The sequence below is a fragment of the Streptopelia decaocto genome (genome assembly GCF_964273445.1).
Source record: "Streptopelia decaocto genome assembly, chromosome: 3".
Classification (NCBI taxonomy): Eukaryota; Metazoa; Chordata; class Aves; order Columbiformes; family Columbidae; genus Streptopelia; species Streptopelia decaocto.
In genome coordinates, this window is record NC_138656.1 from 91,020,792 (window position 1) to 91,034,410 (window position 13,619).

The following is a 13,619-nucleotide window of genomic DNA, read 5'->3' on the forward strand; positions in this document are numbered from 1 at the left end:
AAAAACCACAAAAAGCCCAACCAACCAACCAACCAAAACCACAAAAAAACCCAAAACCAAACCAAACTCCAACAACAAAAACAAAGCAAAAGAAAAGAAAACAAAACAAAATCCAACAACAACAACAACAACAACAAAACAAAACAAAACAAAAACCAAAAAAACCAACCCCAAACCCAAAACATTTAGGTCTTGCATGGCTTGAGCAATGGTTTCCTATTTGACCTGATCTGATTCAGATCAGTCAAAGCCTTTTGGTTATCTGAGTTTGGATCAGCTTTTTCATTCCATACTATTTCAATGAAAAATAATATGATTCTGTGGAGTCTTTCAATTTTTTATGCAAGACTACCAGCACAAGAAGATTATGTAGTGTGCACTGTTACACGGGTTCCATTATGAAATGTTCTTCATAAAACTAGGTACTGCAGGAGGTATATATCTTTTGAATAAGTTCATTAACATTAACTCTTCCATTACATTCACAAACATAAGCAAAGAAGCTAATGATTTTCTGCCTTGAAAAATATGAAAAAAGCAAATTCTGACTGAAAAGTTGAACCAACAAGTTTGACTGAAGTCAATGGAATGAGCAAAGCTTTAGCTGGCATATATTGTCAAATTATATTTACATGAATTACTCTTATTCAAATTTTATTCTATTTATAGAAAAACCTATTTTCTCCATATCTTCCCGGTGAAAGAAATAATGTGACTGTAAAGTAATATAAAGTAATGAGAGGCTACCATTCATATTTCCAGAAGCAATTCTGATTTAGGAAATTCTAAGTTTGAGACATTTTGGTGTGTGTTATAAGGAGTCTTCTTGAACATATTCCTAAAGGCTTGCAAGTCTAGGCCAAACAAAGAATAACTGTAATGGTCTACCACGGTAATTTTCAAAAACAATGTGAACAGGAGAGGGACAGAGCAGATCAGTGCTCCCTGTCAATTTTATCACAAGGCAACAAAATGAAAAAGTTGTTTTGCTGGTATGCATGCAAGCTTATATCCTAAAGCTGAGCCACATTCTGCCCTATGGGTGAATCTGTGAGAAAATCACAGTTAACTGGTAGACTCTTCTTTATTTGCACTTAACAAATTTCTTCATGACCTATTTCTCCACAATTGTATCCAGGGGCAGTGGGAGAAAAATTGTTTAAAGCTCTAGGAGATCACAAAAAAAAAAAAAAGAAAAGTAATTGTAAACTTTTTTTTAAAACATCTTTTTAATGGAGATTGCTATAATATGTCTGGAGTGAAATCCTGAAGTTATATAAATGTATACAATCTCTCATTTATCATAGATAGCTATTCATAGTTTCATATAGCTTCAGGGTAGAAAATCAAAGCTACTGTCAATGTAAATTTGTATGGCACTGGAAAAAATAATAGAGCAGAGCTACCACTTGCCCCAAATTTAAACTGAACCAGGGCAAAATCCTCGTAGTATTAAAAAAGTCAGCTAATTGCATTGTACTACTACCAATTGTATATTCAGCAGGCACAAAGTATCATGAGCACTCATGTGGACAAATAAAAGGCTGTCATAGTGTTGTAAATCCTTCTGTAGCAACTGGCAGAAAGGAGCCCCATGATGCTAAAGCTCTTTCCTTATCCAGTTCTGTAAGATGTGTTGCATCAGGTACAGCTGTGGAGCTTGCCAGCAACAACTGACACTGTCCTGTGGAGAGCACCTGTCCACATTACACACAAAACATTTCTCAAAGAATGAACACCAGCTGCACTGTTTCGCTAATCAGTTGGTGAATATTGAACTCCCATGTGAGATGTCACCTCCTTCCAGTAACCTCCAGTGTCCACCCCATCTTCCATGGCCTCATTGTGATGGTGTTAGCCAAGGGTTGCATGTGAGGGTAGAACTCACGATGTTCAGTACTGTGGCACCAAGTTTCCAGCCTCTCGCTGTGTTTTGAATTCTGTACCCTGGTTTGAGACTTTGTTAGGCTAAGCTTTCATGGATCCTGGAGCTCCATACAGACTACCTGTTATGGCACCTATTACAGCTATATGCATCAGAGAAGGCAACAAACTTCAAAAGTTCAGACAGCCTAAAAAACTTCCACCATAAGTGGTATTTATAAAATGGAAATGTATAAATGCATATAAGGATTCCTTGATCTCCCATGCTTACACAGCCTTGCCCAGACTTACATAAAGCAAAACAGCACTAGGAAAAATCACCACTGACAGTGATATGCATAAGATTTAGGTGTGGCATGGTGACAAACACATGGAAAGAGTGGTAAAATCAAACATAGAGCTGCTGAGAATCAGCTCCACAACCCATGAATATTTTCCTAAACAATATGGCAGAGTTCCAGCAGGACACATTGTGAGTAACACACTCCAGAGGAGCTGTCAGTTAACCTGCCTGGGCTGCTCCTGTGAGGCTGAAAAGTGTGTTTCAAACTTTTCAAGTCACTTCTGTGCAGAAAAAAGTGAAGGGCTGGTCCCTGACGTCTCCAGGTAAATGCTCTAACCATTGGATCACTTGCTGGTTGAGCCTGTCTGCTGTCTCCTTCTCCCTTTTTTCTTTTCCTCTTTAGAAAGGTAGGACAGACTAGTGAAAAACTTTTGGAAGATTGGTTTTGTTTTAAATTCTTTAAAATCACTTCTGTGGGGTTGGAAAGTCAGCCCTAGTACCTGGCCAACTTATTTTATTTTGCTTTGTGGACTGAGACACTGGAATTAATGTATCACAAACAGATACTGACAGCAGGGATAGTTTGTTTGTACCAGACAATGCAAAGTAGAAAAAATACAGCTCTTTCTTGAGTTTTTGCTTGTTTGGTTTAAGGAACTACTGTTTCTCCTCAGAACATCAGTTACGAATATTCCACACATTTTCCCATGCACTGAAAGGACAAGCATTCAGCATCCTAAGACTTTACTGAAGGCAACATTTAGAATACATTTTCTGAAATGAATGAAGGAAGATGTCACTCAGATTTCTGCGAGAGGAAAAATCACCACTAACATACCATTGATGCCACCAGGTTCATGTAGGGAAGCTGGAAATATCAAAGCAAACACCAGTATTCATTAACAGCCTGGTTTCAATCAACACAGACTGTTGTGATCTATATTTTGGGAGGATCAACTGAAATACAATGCTGAACTGCTGAATTTAAGTTTGCCCTCTACAATACATGACATAATATTCTGTTGTTAAGTTGAACTATCTCAATATTGTACACACATTTGACTAGCTGCCTATGGAGAGCACACAAGTCTGTCAGCTTGATAAATGGAAAACCTTATATAATCACAAGGAAGAATCTCATAGAAATAATGGATTTAACTGCTTTTGCCAAAGATAGGATGACCAAATTGTCACACATAGGCAGTAGGATAAATTTGATGATCTGGTGTGATTAAAGACTTAACAGATACAGAACTTTCTTCAAGGATGGATGACAGGGAGCTGTTAATCACTGATCAGTCTCCTGAGAAACATGACTAAAAGCCAGATAGACAAAGCCATCCCTGCTGTTGGAGAAATATTTAACTGACAAGATCATTGAAAGAATTATCAGTTACCAAAAGTGAACTTGCAATGCATGCAGATAAAGATGTGGGAGAAGGGGCTAATAATGTGGCAAAATCCATTAGAAGTTACTGCTGGTTGTATGCCAATGATAAAAGCAAACACAGTTTTCATCTGAAAAGCACTTAATTTAAAACACCCATCTCAGCATAGCCTACTGATGAGTTAAGCACCTTCACCTAAAAGCAGACTAATTTTTGCTGGGTTTATTCCAAAATGCTTGCCAAATCCTGGTTATGCAAAAATTACCCAGTTTGGAAGGACACAAGCACAGCACAGTTCCGTAGGATTTGCAAAGTGTATGAGGATATTAATCTATTGAATCCAGTTGCCTGCTGCTGAGACTGGCAAATTCCTGAGACTTACACAAATGTGAAAAGAATTGAAGCAAGCCACCAAGACCCCCACATCATCATGGGCACCTAACCAATTGTATAGTCCTCCACATATTTATTTATTAAGATTTATAAGTTATAGGAACTGATTCAGCATTGTAGAGCTTTTGTGATAATTTAAAATTCAGTGTGTTAGAGTATACATTCTGAACTATACCCAAGTAAATACAAATAAAATGTTCCAAACCAAAAAAGAAACAGATTTACAAAAATAAAATCATGAATCAACTAATGGTCTCACAGCTATCACTAGGGATCTTTTCCTCAGAGATGGAGGAATGAAGTAGAATTTTCTCTTACTATCACACACTCCGGTAAGAGAAAACGTAACATTCTCCTAAAATAACACACACATATGTGTAAAACAAATAACAATGGTGTCCGTGCAGGCCTCGCTGATACATCATTTCTTACTGTGAATACTTGATGGCTCATATTACTTTTCAAAACTGATATGCAAAAATACTCACAATCTTCTAATATTTTAACATCTTCGATAGTTACTATTAAATAATATGACTAGAAACTTTATCCTTCAGTATATAAAAGCATGGATTTCTCCCTCAAAACCTCAGAGTATTCTATGTAAGCCTTATATAAAATTTAGATATTTCAGAAGTTCACTTTTCTATCCAGATTCTGAAGCCTACTGAAACCAGTAAGTCTGTGTAGCACTAAACTTCTCTATAAACAATACTAAGAGAAATGCAGGCAAAACAAATGTCAAACACAAAATACATTTGTTTGTGATTGCTTCACTCATCCATCCCAAATATCCGCATGAAATCTTTTAATCACATTGTTAAATCCACAGCATGCCCTTTTTTTTTTTTTGGTAGTCTATTTCCATGCAAATATGCCTTTGATATTCTGGACTGGAACAGCAAAATCAGAGCATGTGCTCTAAATACACAGTGCAACCTTGTGAAGAGGAAACAAAGACCACGTTCCAAATACCTTGCACTGCTTGTGCACATAATAATACATAATATCAAGTCTTTAATGTACTTTACCACACACATTTTGCAGCAATGGAGCATTATGATGTTGCTGGCAAATAACTACATTCTGATTCTTTCATAGAAGCATAGAACATGTTACTATTTGTATTTGGAATGATTTCTAGCATCATGCCCAAAGTTTCTCATGTTGTTTCTCAGCCATCAGTGTACTGATGTAAACCCAGGTTCAAGGATAAAAGCACTCACAAAATCACACGCATACAATTTCTAACACTGTAGATAAGTCTGTAGTATACGACATACATAATGTACTTGGGCAAGAAGTACAACTTCATCTTTAAAAGAATTAATATGGCAACCACATTCTTCTTGAAACACTTAATCTGTATTTAGACAAAGTTCACCTTGACTTTAATGGGAGATTTACTGTGAAAGATAAATGCAGCAAATTACAACTGCATAAACTTGGCATTCTTTTTAAACCACACTGATTTTACTGCTTTCCTTCTTTACAGCGACATTTTCTGTTTTGCTACAGAAGGGACACACACTGAAAAAAGTAGCAGAAGACTGCCAGCAAGCTTTCACTATTTAGTATACAGCTACTATTTTACTAAACTAAAATGAAAATTTGCAACAACTAAAATGAAGGTTGTTGTGGGTATCTACATTTGAAAATGATATTTCTCCCTGTAATAACAGAAATAGGAGCCTTCCTCAGTTAACTGGCTGACTGTTTACCCACTTGCTTGTTGCCCAGCAACTGCCATGAAGGAACTACAGTTCTTAGACATCCTCATTTTAATCTTGAAAAAGCAGATTAAAATTACTATGTGAGTAATCTCATCCTGGTGAGATATTGTATTATTTCAATTTACATAGCTGCAGAAAGGAAGCCAAGTGACTGGAAAATCTAGCACTTGCACTTCGTGAAAGGTTCATTTTCCCTGCCCTCATACCAACCTGCTTACAGACCAACTACTTAAATATTGTCAGGCTCTTTGTTATATTTGAGCCAAAGAAATAGAAGCAAAAATCTGACACTTACGTTCTTGAATCATCCCACAGCACACAGTAGGGATTCAATGTGCCCTAAGAAGAAAACAAACATACATACGTTACTGGTATACAAAAAAAAAAAGCACACTTGAGCTAAACATTTATGTGTGTCTCCTCCTATAAGATCGTCTGTACACTCTGATGAATTTGTGCCACTGAAATTGCAAAAGCTTAAGGTTAATTCTTATGGAGCATTTAAAAAGCACTTGAACTTGAAAGCAGAATATTTGCTTTATTCTCTCTCTTAGGGAAGGTAAGCATAAAGTTGTCTATTATGGTATACCTAGTATACCCTAGTAGAACTAAAATATGAGATGAGTCAATTTGCTAAGAGACTCGACTTAACTGAACATTTTTGCGTGTGTTTAGAATCAGAACTTCAGGCCCCTCCAAACTTGGATGTCAAAACCAGTAATGCCTTTAAAAATCTTAAACATATGTTGGGCAAAATATCTGGAGGCTGGGATTTCAGATGACCCCACACTGAATACCCAAGTCCTTTTGACAATCAGATCCTAAATCAGCAAAGATTTGAGCTCAAAATATTTTTTTTTTCTTAAGTTTTACAATCCCAGTTCCAAACTCTTTGAAGCCAGTGGAAGATTTCTGATTTCATTTTGAAGAGGACTGGAATCTAGGTTTATTACACATCATTAAACTGTGCGCAATGTTTTGGGAAAATGAAATGTCTTTATTATTACTCATAATTAGCTTGCTGAGTAGGATATGTTGAGAAAAAAGTAAAATTCAAATTTTGTCTCTAATCTTGCAAATCTTCCTTTATCAGAACTCAGATTGACTTAGAAGTTCTTAACTAGCTAAAAACTGCAAAATTGTATTCCTGTTCATCAGAAACATTGGATATTATCAGAAGTCAAAACTATATAAACCACTCAGAACTAAAATACAGATTTTTTTTTGTAACAAAATCACAAGTGATGTGAAAAAAAAGGTGGAATATACTATTTTCTTATGTCAACATTAGCATAGTTCTCTCATGAACAGTGTTGGTGTGATAGATGTGGTCTCATATGGATAAAACACACCTTGATATTTCATTCCGAAATGTGTTTTATTTATAGAAAAAACATGGCAGTCTGTGAAGTAAAAATATATTTAATATTTAAATTATTCCGTCTACCTCTTTGTCAAAGATTAAAAAGGTCCTGCTGAAGATGCTTGTGAGAGGCATTTAGGGAAATTTTGATCCTCTACTTCAGCATTTTGTGGACTGCATTGAATTTTATAAGTATAAATATTTAAAACCAACATATGCTTTTGGCTCTTTATATTAACATAGCACTGTAGAAACATAAATAAAGGATGTTCTATTCCCTGAAGTATTTATAACATAAACAAGAGGAGAGGGAAGAGGGCACAGGACAAAGCACTGGATTACAGGCCCACTGAGATTCAGAGACCGGGTCCTGTATCATTAGCCAAAGGCTTTCAGACACATTGATAGAAGAGAATATAAAAGAGTAAGAATTAAGAACAATGGAACAATGGTGCAGAATTAACGTGGTTTTTTAAATTTTCATTTTATAAAGAGTATTAATTTGTATCCTAAGACTGGGTGAAGAAATTCTACTTCCATTCTGATAAAGTTAAATGCATATTAAAAAGGTACTCCTGCAGCTGAATTGTAGTAAGACATTGCATATCTGAGATCTGAGACCTGTCTTTCCTAGCAGCAGATATAATAGAGTTTATGTTTGCTATTCCCACAGTGCAAGTAGAAAGAATACAAAAACGCTTTCATAAAAAATGTCCATTATAAGAAAATCTACAAAACGGAGGGAAATAAAAGCCTTTGCAGAAAACTGAAACACAATAAAACTGCCACTGTTAGCTCACACATCACTCTCTTTGAAATATATTCAAATAAAAAAAAAAAAGAAGTATGTTTGGCCATTGCAGTCACTAATGAGAGATTAAGCAGAAATATGGAAAGCAGAATAAATATTTCTCCCCTTCCTTGAGAAGGTCTTGTGTGTGGGTTTGCTCTGCCAGGCATGGGAGCTTGCAAGGGCACCTCAGCCTTTCAGAACTTCTTCCTCTTTTGATATCCCAATCAAACACCCCTCAAGCACCGCAAGGACCACAAAGAGCCTGTCTTCCTATTTTCCTCTTCGCTCTTCGCCTGTTGCTCCCTTTCTCACAGCCTTCCTGGGTCTGGCCTCCTGGCAATGTCTCCTCTCTGTGCTGTGGCTGAACAGCCTCCAACAGCCATAGGTCTCTGTGAGGGCGGCAATCTCATCACTGCTCTTGCCAGTTAATTACTTAGTTGCAGTCAAGGAAGCAGCTACTGTGTCCATTAATGTTTACGACTGCTGCAGTATTATTGATTTATACTCTACAGTACATGACTTGGATATCTCAAAAATAGACGTATGTGTGTGAGTGTGTATGTATATTTATCTCTGCCTGGCATATGAAACTGAACTTTCGAGATGTGATTGGCAACTTTGACAGCCATGCAGCACAGTGCCAACTGTGTTTTGCAGCCAGGGTTTTCGGTCTTCATTGGAAGCTTGATGTCCTACGCTACTGCTGGCTCGTTACTTTACTGTCCCTGGAGTAAACTTCTGTGCTGTCAGAAGGTGAGAGTTCATATTCTTTCTGGAGCAAACAGGATTTTGTTTGAGTTGTGCAGTTTTTAAAATATTGCTTTGGTGTCTCTTTAATCAAACTACTGGAAAAAATGTGATCACATTCATCAACATGTTCACTGTGCATAAGACCAAATGTCATGTTCTCTAAATAATGCATTCCAACCCACATTCTCACTGCGGTCAATTGTCTACTATATTTTGATATATCTGCAAATCCAAATACCATGCTACATTCCAAACAGCACATGTAATTGTAATTTACACTTCCTCCAAAAAATAATCCTCCGGTTTTCTTAATAAACTGGCTAATGTTGATATAAAATGAAACAATTATGATAAATTTTGAATAAATGAATATTTTAAGATTCATTTTGATTAAACTTATTAAATGATCACATTTGACCATCTTTTTTTTTTTTTTTTTCAAAATCTCTTATCTACTTAATTTAGTCAGTGGATGAGGTGGTAAAAGAACAAATGTGTGGGTATACTTCTGCACATTAGTAGGCATGCTCTAGGTGTTGCATAAAACTTAGTCATTAAATCAATTTGGAAACAAACTGTTTTGAATAGTGAACAGCATTTCAAGAACAAAGGTTTGAGAAGAAAAAACAACAACAAGAAGAGCCATTTCAAAAAAATCAAATGAAAGAAAATGTCTATATTTTATTTTGTTTAATAATTAAACTATTTAATTGACATCATGATTAATCTGTGAGCCATTAATATATAATATTTAAAGGCTAAAGAAATATTAATGCTAGTTTTATCTTTCTCTATGTGGCATATAAAGATTGTTCTATAATAATATTTTAGAATTAATTATATTATTGTTTTCAGCTGAGAAAATTATAGCAAAGAAGATAAGAATTACATCTAGTCTGAAGACAAGAAACACTCAAACCAACAAAATAATATTTCTATGCAGACTTAGTTCTTTGAACCAAACCCACAAGGGAGGCTAAGCCTTGAACATAAATGTCATCAAACATTTAAAGATGTTAAGATTGTAAAACCAGTTTCCATTCCCAGATTTTCTAGGGCAATATTTTATCATTGTATCTGTTGATCCAACTCTATATCTAGGTGGATCAAGACCTTATATAAATGTACTATAAGTACAATTTAAGGACTGGAAATTTGTTCCATACACTTGATGATTCTCTGGACTAAATTCTAGGACAAAAACTGAGCCAAATGTGCTACTGACTGAAGTATTTGGAACTCCTCCAGCTGAATTGTATATATATGTATTGTATGTATTGTATGTATGTATATTGTATTGTATCTATATTGAATTGTATGTATGTATGAATTGTGTATTGTATTGTATATGACCATTTGAGCAACTGTTTATAAGAAAAAATCACAACTTTACAGTCTTTTGCATAACAATGCTGCTCTAGTAACTATGTCTCTTCTAATCATATCTTTATGATTTTATTTTAACTCTAAGTAACAAAAACAGAGTTTATATGCCATGTCTTTGCATAAATTACTCCCATGCATGTTATTTAACATTATTTCCCCAACATCGTACATCACAAAAATTTCCCACAAAAGATATATTTTATTCTCCCTGTGGCTGCGGGGAGATTGCTGACAGCAGAAAGAAAAACTTAATATTTTTTATATAGTTAGACATAGAATCTGGGGGAAGGCAGGGTGGGAGGAGGGCTCTTGGGGGCTGTTCGTCTTTTTTTTTTTTTTCCTAGATTTTAAGTATTTCTAACATGAGATTAAAGACTGAAAAGTATGGAACTAAAAATAATTGCACAAAAGAATCTCAAACATTCATAAGAACTGTAAGCTGAATTGGAACCAGACCATTTTTTTTTTTTCAAAATCTGATACAACAGGTTATGTATAAACTGGATTTTGAGTATAAAATAATGAAAGAAAAGAAGAAAAGGCCTGAAGAACTATGTAGCTCTATGACCTACGCAGGGAGCAAAAGGTCAAGCATTCAGCACAATACCATATTTTCAGTTGTATCCACCAAAGCAGTTAATGGATAGTTTCCAGTAGAAATTGCTGTTTAAATAAAAACCTCAAAACTCATGGAACAACAATTAATTTTGCTTTGCATACAAACATATATTAAACAAGTACACACACCCTTCAAATTATGTTAGATGGTTCCTGGGCTTAAATTTTAGCAGTTCAACTGGGTTTTATTACCTGATATTTAAAACAACCCCGCTTTTTCCATATGATCTGATAAATACTCTTGGAAGATGATATCCACTATTTTTGTACTCACATTTGACAGATGAGCCAGTTCTATCTCCAAGAAAGAATCTGTAGTTTTGGGCTCGGGTCGTATAGTAACAACGATGATTTTTGAATTAACAACTGTAAAATTCCTGGGGAAAAAGAAAAAAAAAAAAGCAGGTAAAAATGAAAGATTTAACTTAGTATGTTAAATGAGGTTTCTGATATTACATTTAAAGAAGTATGTTGTGAGTATTTTCCATTACTTTCATTGACAAATATTCAGGGGGAAAATACATTGGTTTGGAATTGGTGAAAACATTCACTTGTTATGAACCATATCAAGCACATGAAAGACTGAAAAGCAACAATGGTGGTAGAAGTACCATTCCTTTAAGTAAAATTTACTAATTAGAAGGTATACTGATGACACAAACATAGTTTGCTTCTGTCAACACAGACCCACCCGCTACGTTTTTATAAGAGACAGTTATTTTTCTTCCAAAGTGCTGTGTTGGACTTTTTTCTGACCATTAGCTGTAAAAATGTGAAGATGGATGAGTGCAATGGGCGATTCTATAGTTCTTCTGTTTCTGTGCTCATGAAAAAAAAAAAATACATGTTTCAAATTTTTAAAAAATGTTTGATTTGGTATATGAGTGGGCAAATTCATCATATAACTACTTTGTAAAATATAACCCATAGTTGTGCCCTGTCTGAAATCCCAACAAAACCAAATATTTTTTCTTAAATATGTGAGACTAGATTTGGTCTAATGTTACTGTACCAGGTTACTCAAAACAGGAATTTTCTGTTAATTTCTCTAATTCATCAGCAATCTCCCTTTTCATATAAAATGTGGATCACAATGTTTTATAGCTACCTTTGTAGGACAGACCTAGTATTGCCAAGGTTATGTTAATACAGGCATAAAGACATGTTGACATGATGTTCACGTCTGAGATCCTTGCTTCTTATGACCCCATCAGGCTCAGAACAACCATCAGTTATCAGCCTGACTGTTTCTAATGATCATTATGGTATTTCCTTTGCATGTAATGCTGCTTTCAACATCTTCTGCTGATCACACATAAACAAACATAAAACCTCACAGAAAAACATATGCACAGGTAGATGTTATTGCAGAAAAAACCTAGGCAGTTTAGATGTAATTATAATAGACAGGATAAATGCTCTTTTGTTGTTGTTTAATTGCTTATTTTCTCTAGGGAAATGGTATTCAGGAGAGGATTCCATTTTGCTGGATCATTGCAAAAGGAATTGCCATGGCTACAGTAACAGAATCTTAACTCAGTGGGCACTTCACGCAGCACAAGGAAGGAAATTATTCTTCTGGGGCAAGGTATGAATTCTAGTCCAATTTTACTCAACCAAATAATGTAATGGAAATGTAATGGAAGTGGCTTTCTATTTTACTGAATTTCTATTTCTTCCCTGTGGTTGCACTTTAAAGTCTCACACATCGTTGACAAAATATGTCTCTCTATCAGACTAACATATAATGTTCAGCATACTTTCAGTGCGTTCTGTAGAGGGGATTAATGACTGCATAGAGTAGCTGAATATCTAGAGATGTTCCCAAGAAGTGCATAATTAAAATAAAAGAAAAACAAAACAAAACAAAAATCTAAGCAACTAACCAACAAAACCCCCAACCCCCACCAAATAAATACAAAATCGATTTCTCTAACAGGACAGGTGGAAAAAGAGCTTACTAGCTATTAGAAGATTTTGTCCATTTTGGAAATTCACAGAAGGTAATGTAAATACTAATATTTCAGTACTTGGTCACAGTCAGTATTTGTGCTTGAGAAATATTTCCGTGCTGTATTTAATTTTGGAACAGTTCTGATGGTTCTAGGGTGAGATCCAAAAGAGCACTTCAGAGTGCCCATGAGAGGAATTATACATAATATCTTTTAGATTAGTATTATACTGAGAATAAATTTTCTGTGAACCTAACAACAACACAAACGTGTTCAGGGATGTAAGAGCTATGAAAAAAATATTCAGTCTATAGTGCTCAAAATATTGAATATTTCAATATATAACTACTACTAACTACCACTATGATTAAACACATTCTCCAAAAATTTCTCTATTAATGTAACTGCAAAGTTCTCATCTCACTCCATGTTTACAAGACTTACTTTTAACAGACTTCATGCCAGTAAAAACAAGCAAAATCGTTAAAATTCAGCTAATTTTGGAGTTAGTGAAATCTGTTATATAGGCTGTCCTAGATAATGAAATCTTCACTTTATACACAGAACACCTGTGATGTACCAGATGGGGATTCTGTGGTTAGGTGCTTGGAAAGATTTTCCTGAAAGATATACTGAGATATTTTTTACATATTTATTTTTTAAAAAATAAATTCCTTGTGTTGATGCAGGAGTGTTCATACCTTGTAGTGCTGTTATAAAGGAATTATAGGAATGCGTGTCACCTTTATTCCTCAGAAAACTACAAAAGAACAGGTGTCATGCAATCAAATGTTTACTTCACTCCCACCCTAACTCCTGTAAAGCCAGAGACTGCAATCATATGGGAAGTGATAGAGCTTTCTGGATACCTTAACTGCAACCAGCAGAAATCACCTCTTTTATCAGGTTGTCAAGGTGTAAATGATGTGGCCTTTGAACTCAAATATCAGTCCATTTTACTTATTTTACCTTGGTTTATTGTTTTGTTTATCTTTATTCCTACCATTAACATATTTTGTCAACTGTCATTTTATTGAGAACAGAATCACATAAGGTGCTTATCCAGAATTGCTTTT

The 13,619-nt window shown here is 35.1% G+C and overlaps 1 protein-coding gene across 1 annotated transcript in view; it reads right to left on the reverse strand.

Annotated features, from left to right (window-relative positions):
• ADGRB3 (adhesion G protein-coupled receptor B3) overlaps positions 1–13,619 on the reverse strand; it is a 449,703-nt gene that overhangs the window by 171,697 nt on the left and 264,387 nt on the right. Inside the window, exons 16-17 of the mRNA XM_082048907.1 lie at positions 10,866–10,968; positions 5,977–6,020 (exon numbers count right to left, since the gene is read on the reverse strand). Of these exons, the coding sequence (XP_081905033.1) occupies positions 5,977–6,020; positions 10,866–10,968 (147 nt within the window). The remainder of the gene's footprint in view (positions 1–5,976; positions 6,021–10,865; positions 10,969–13,619) is intronic.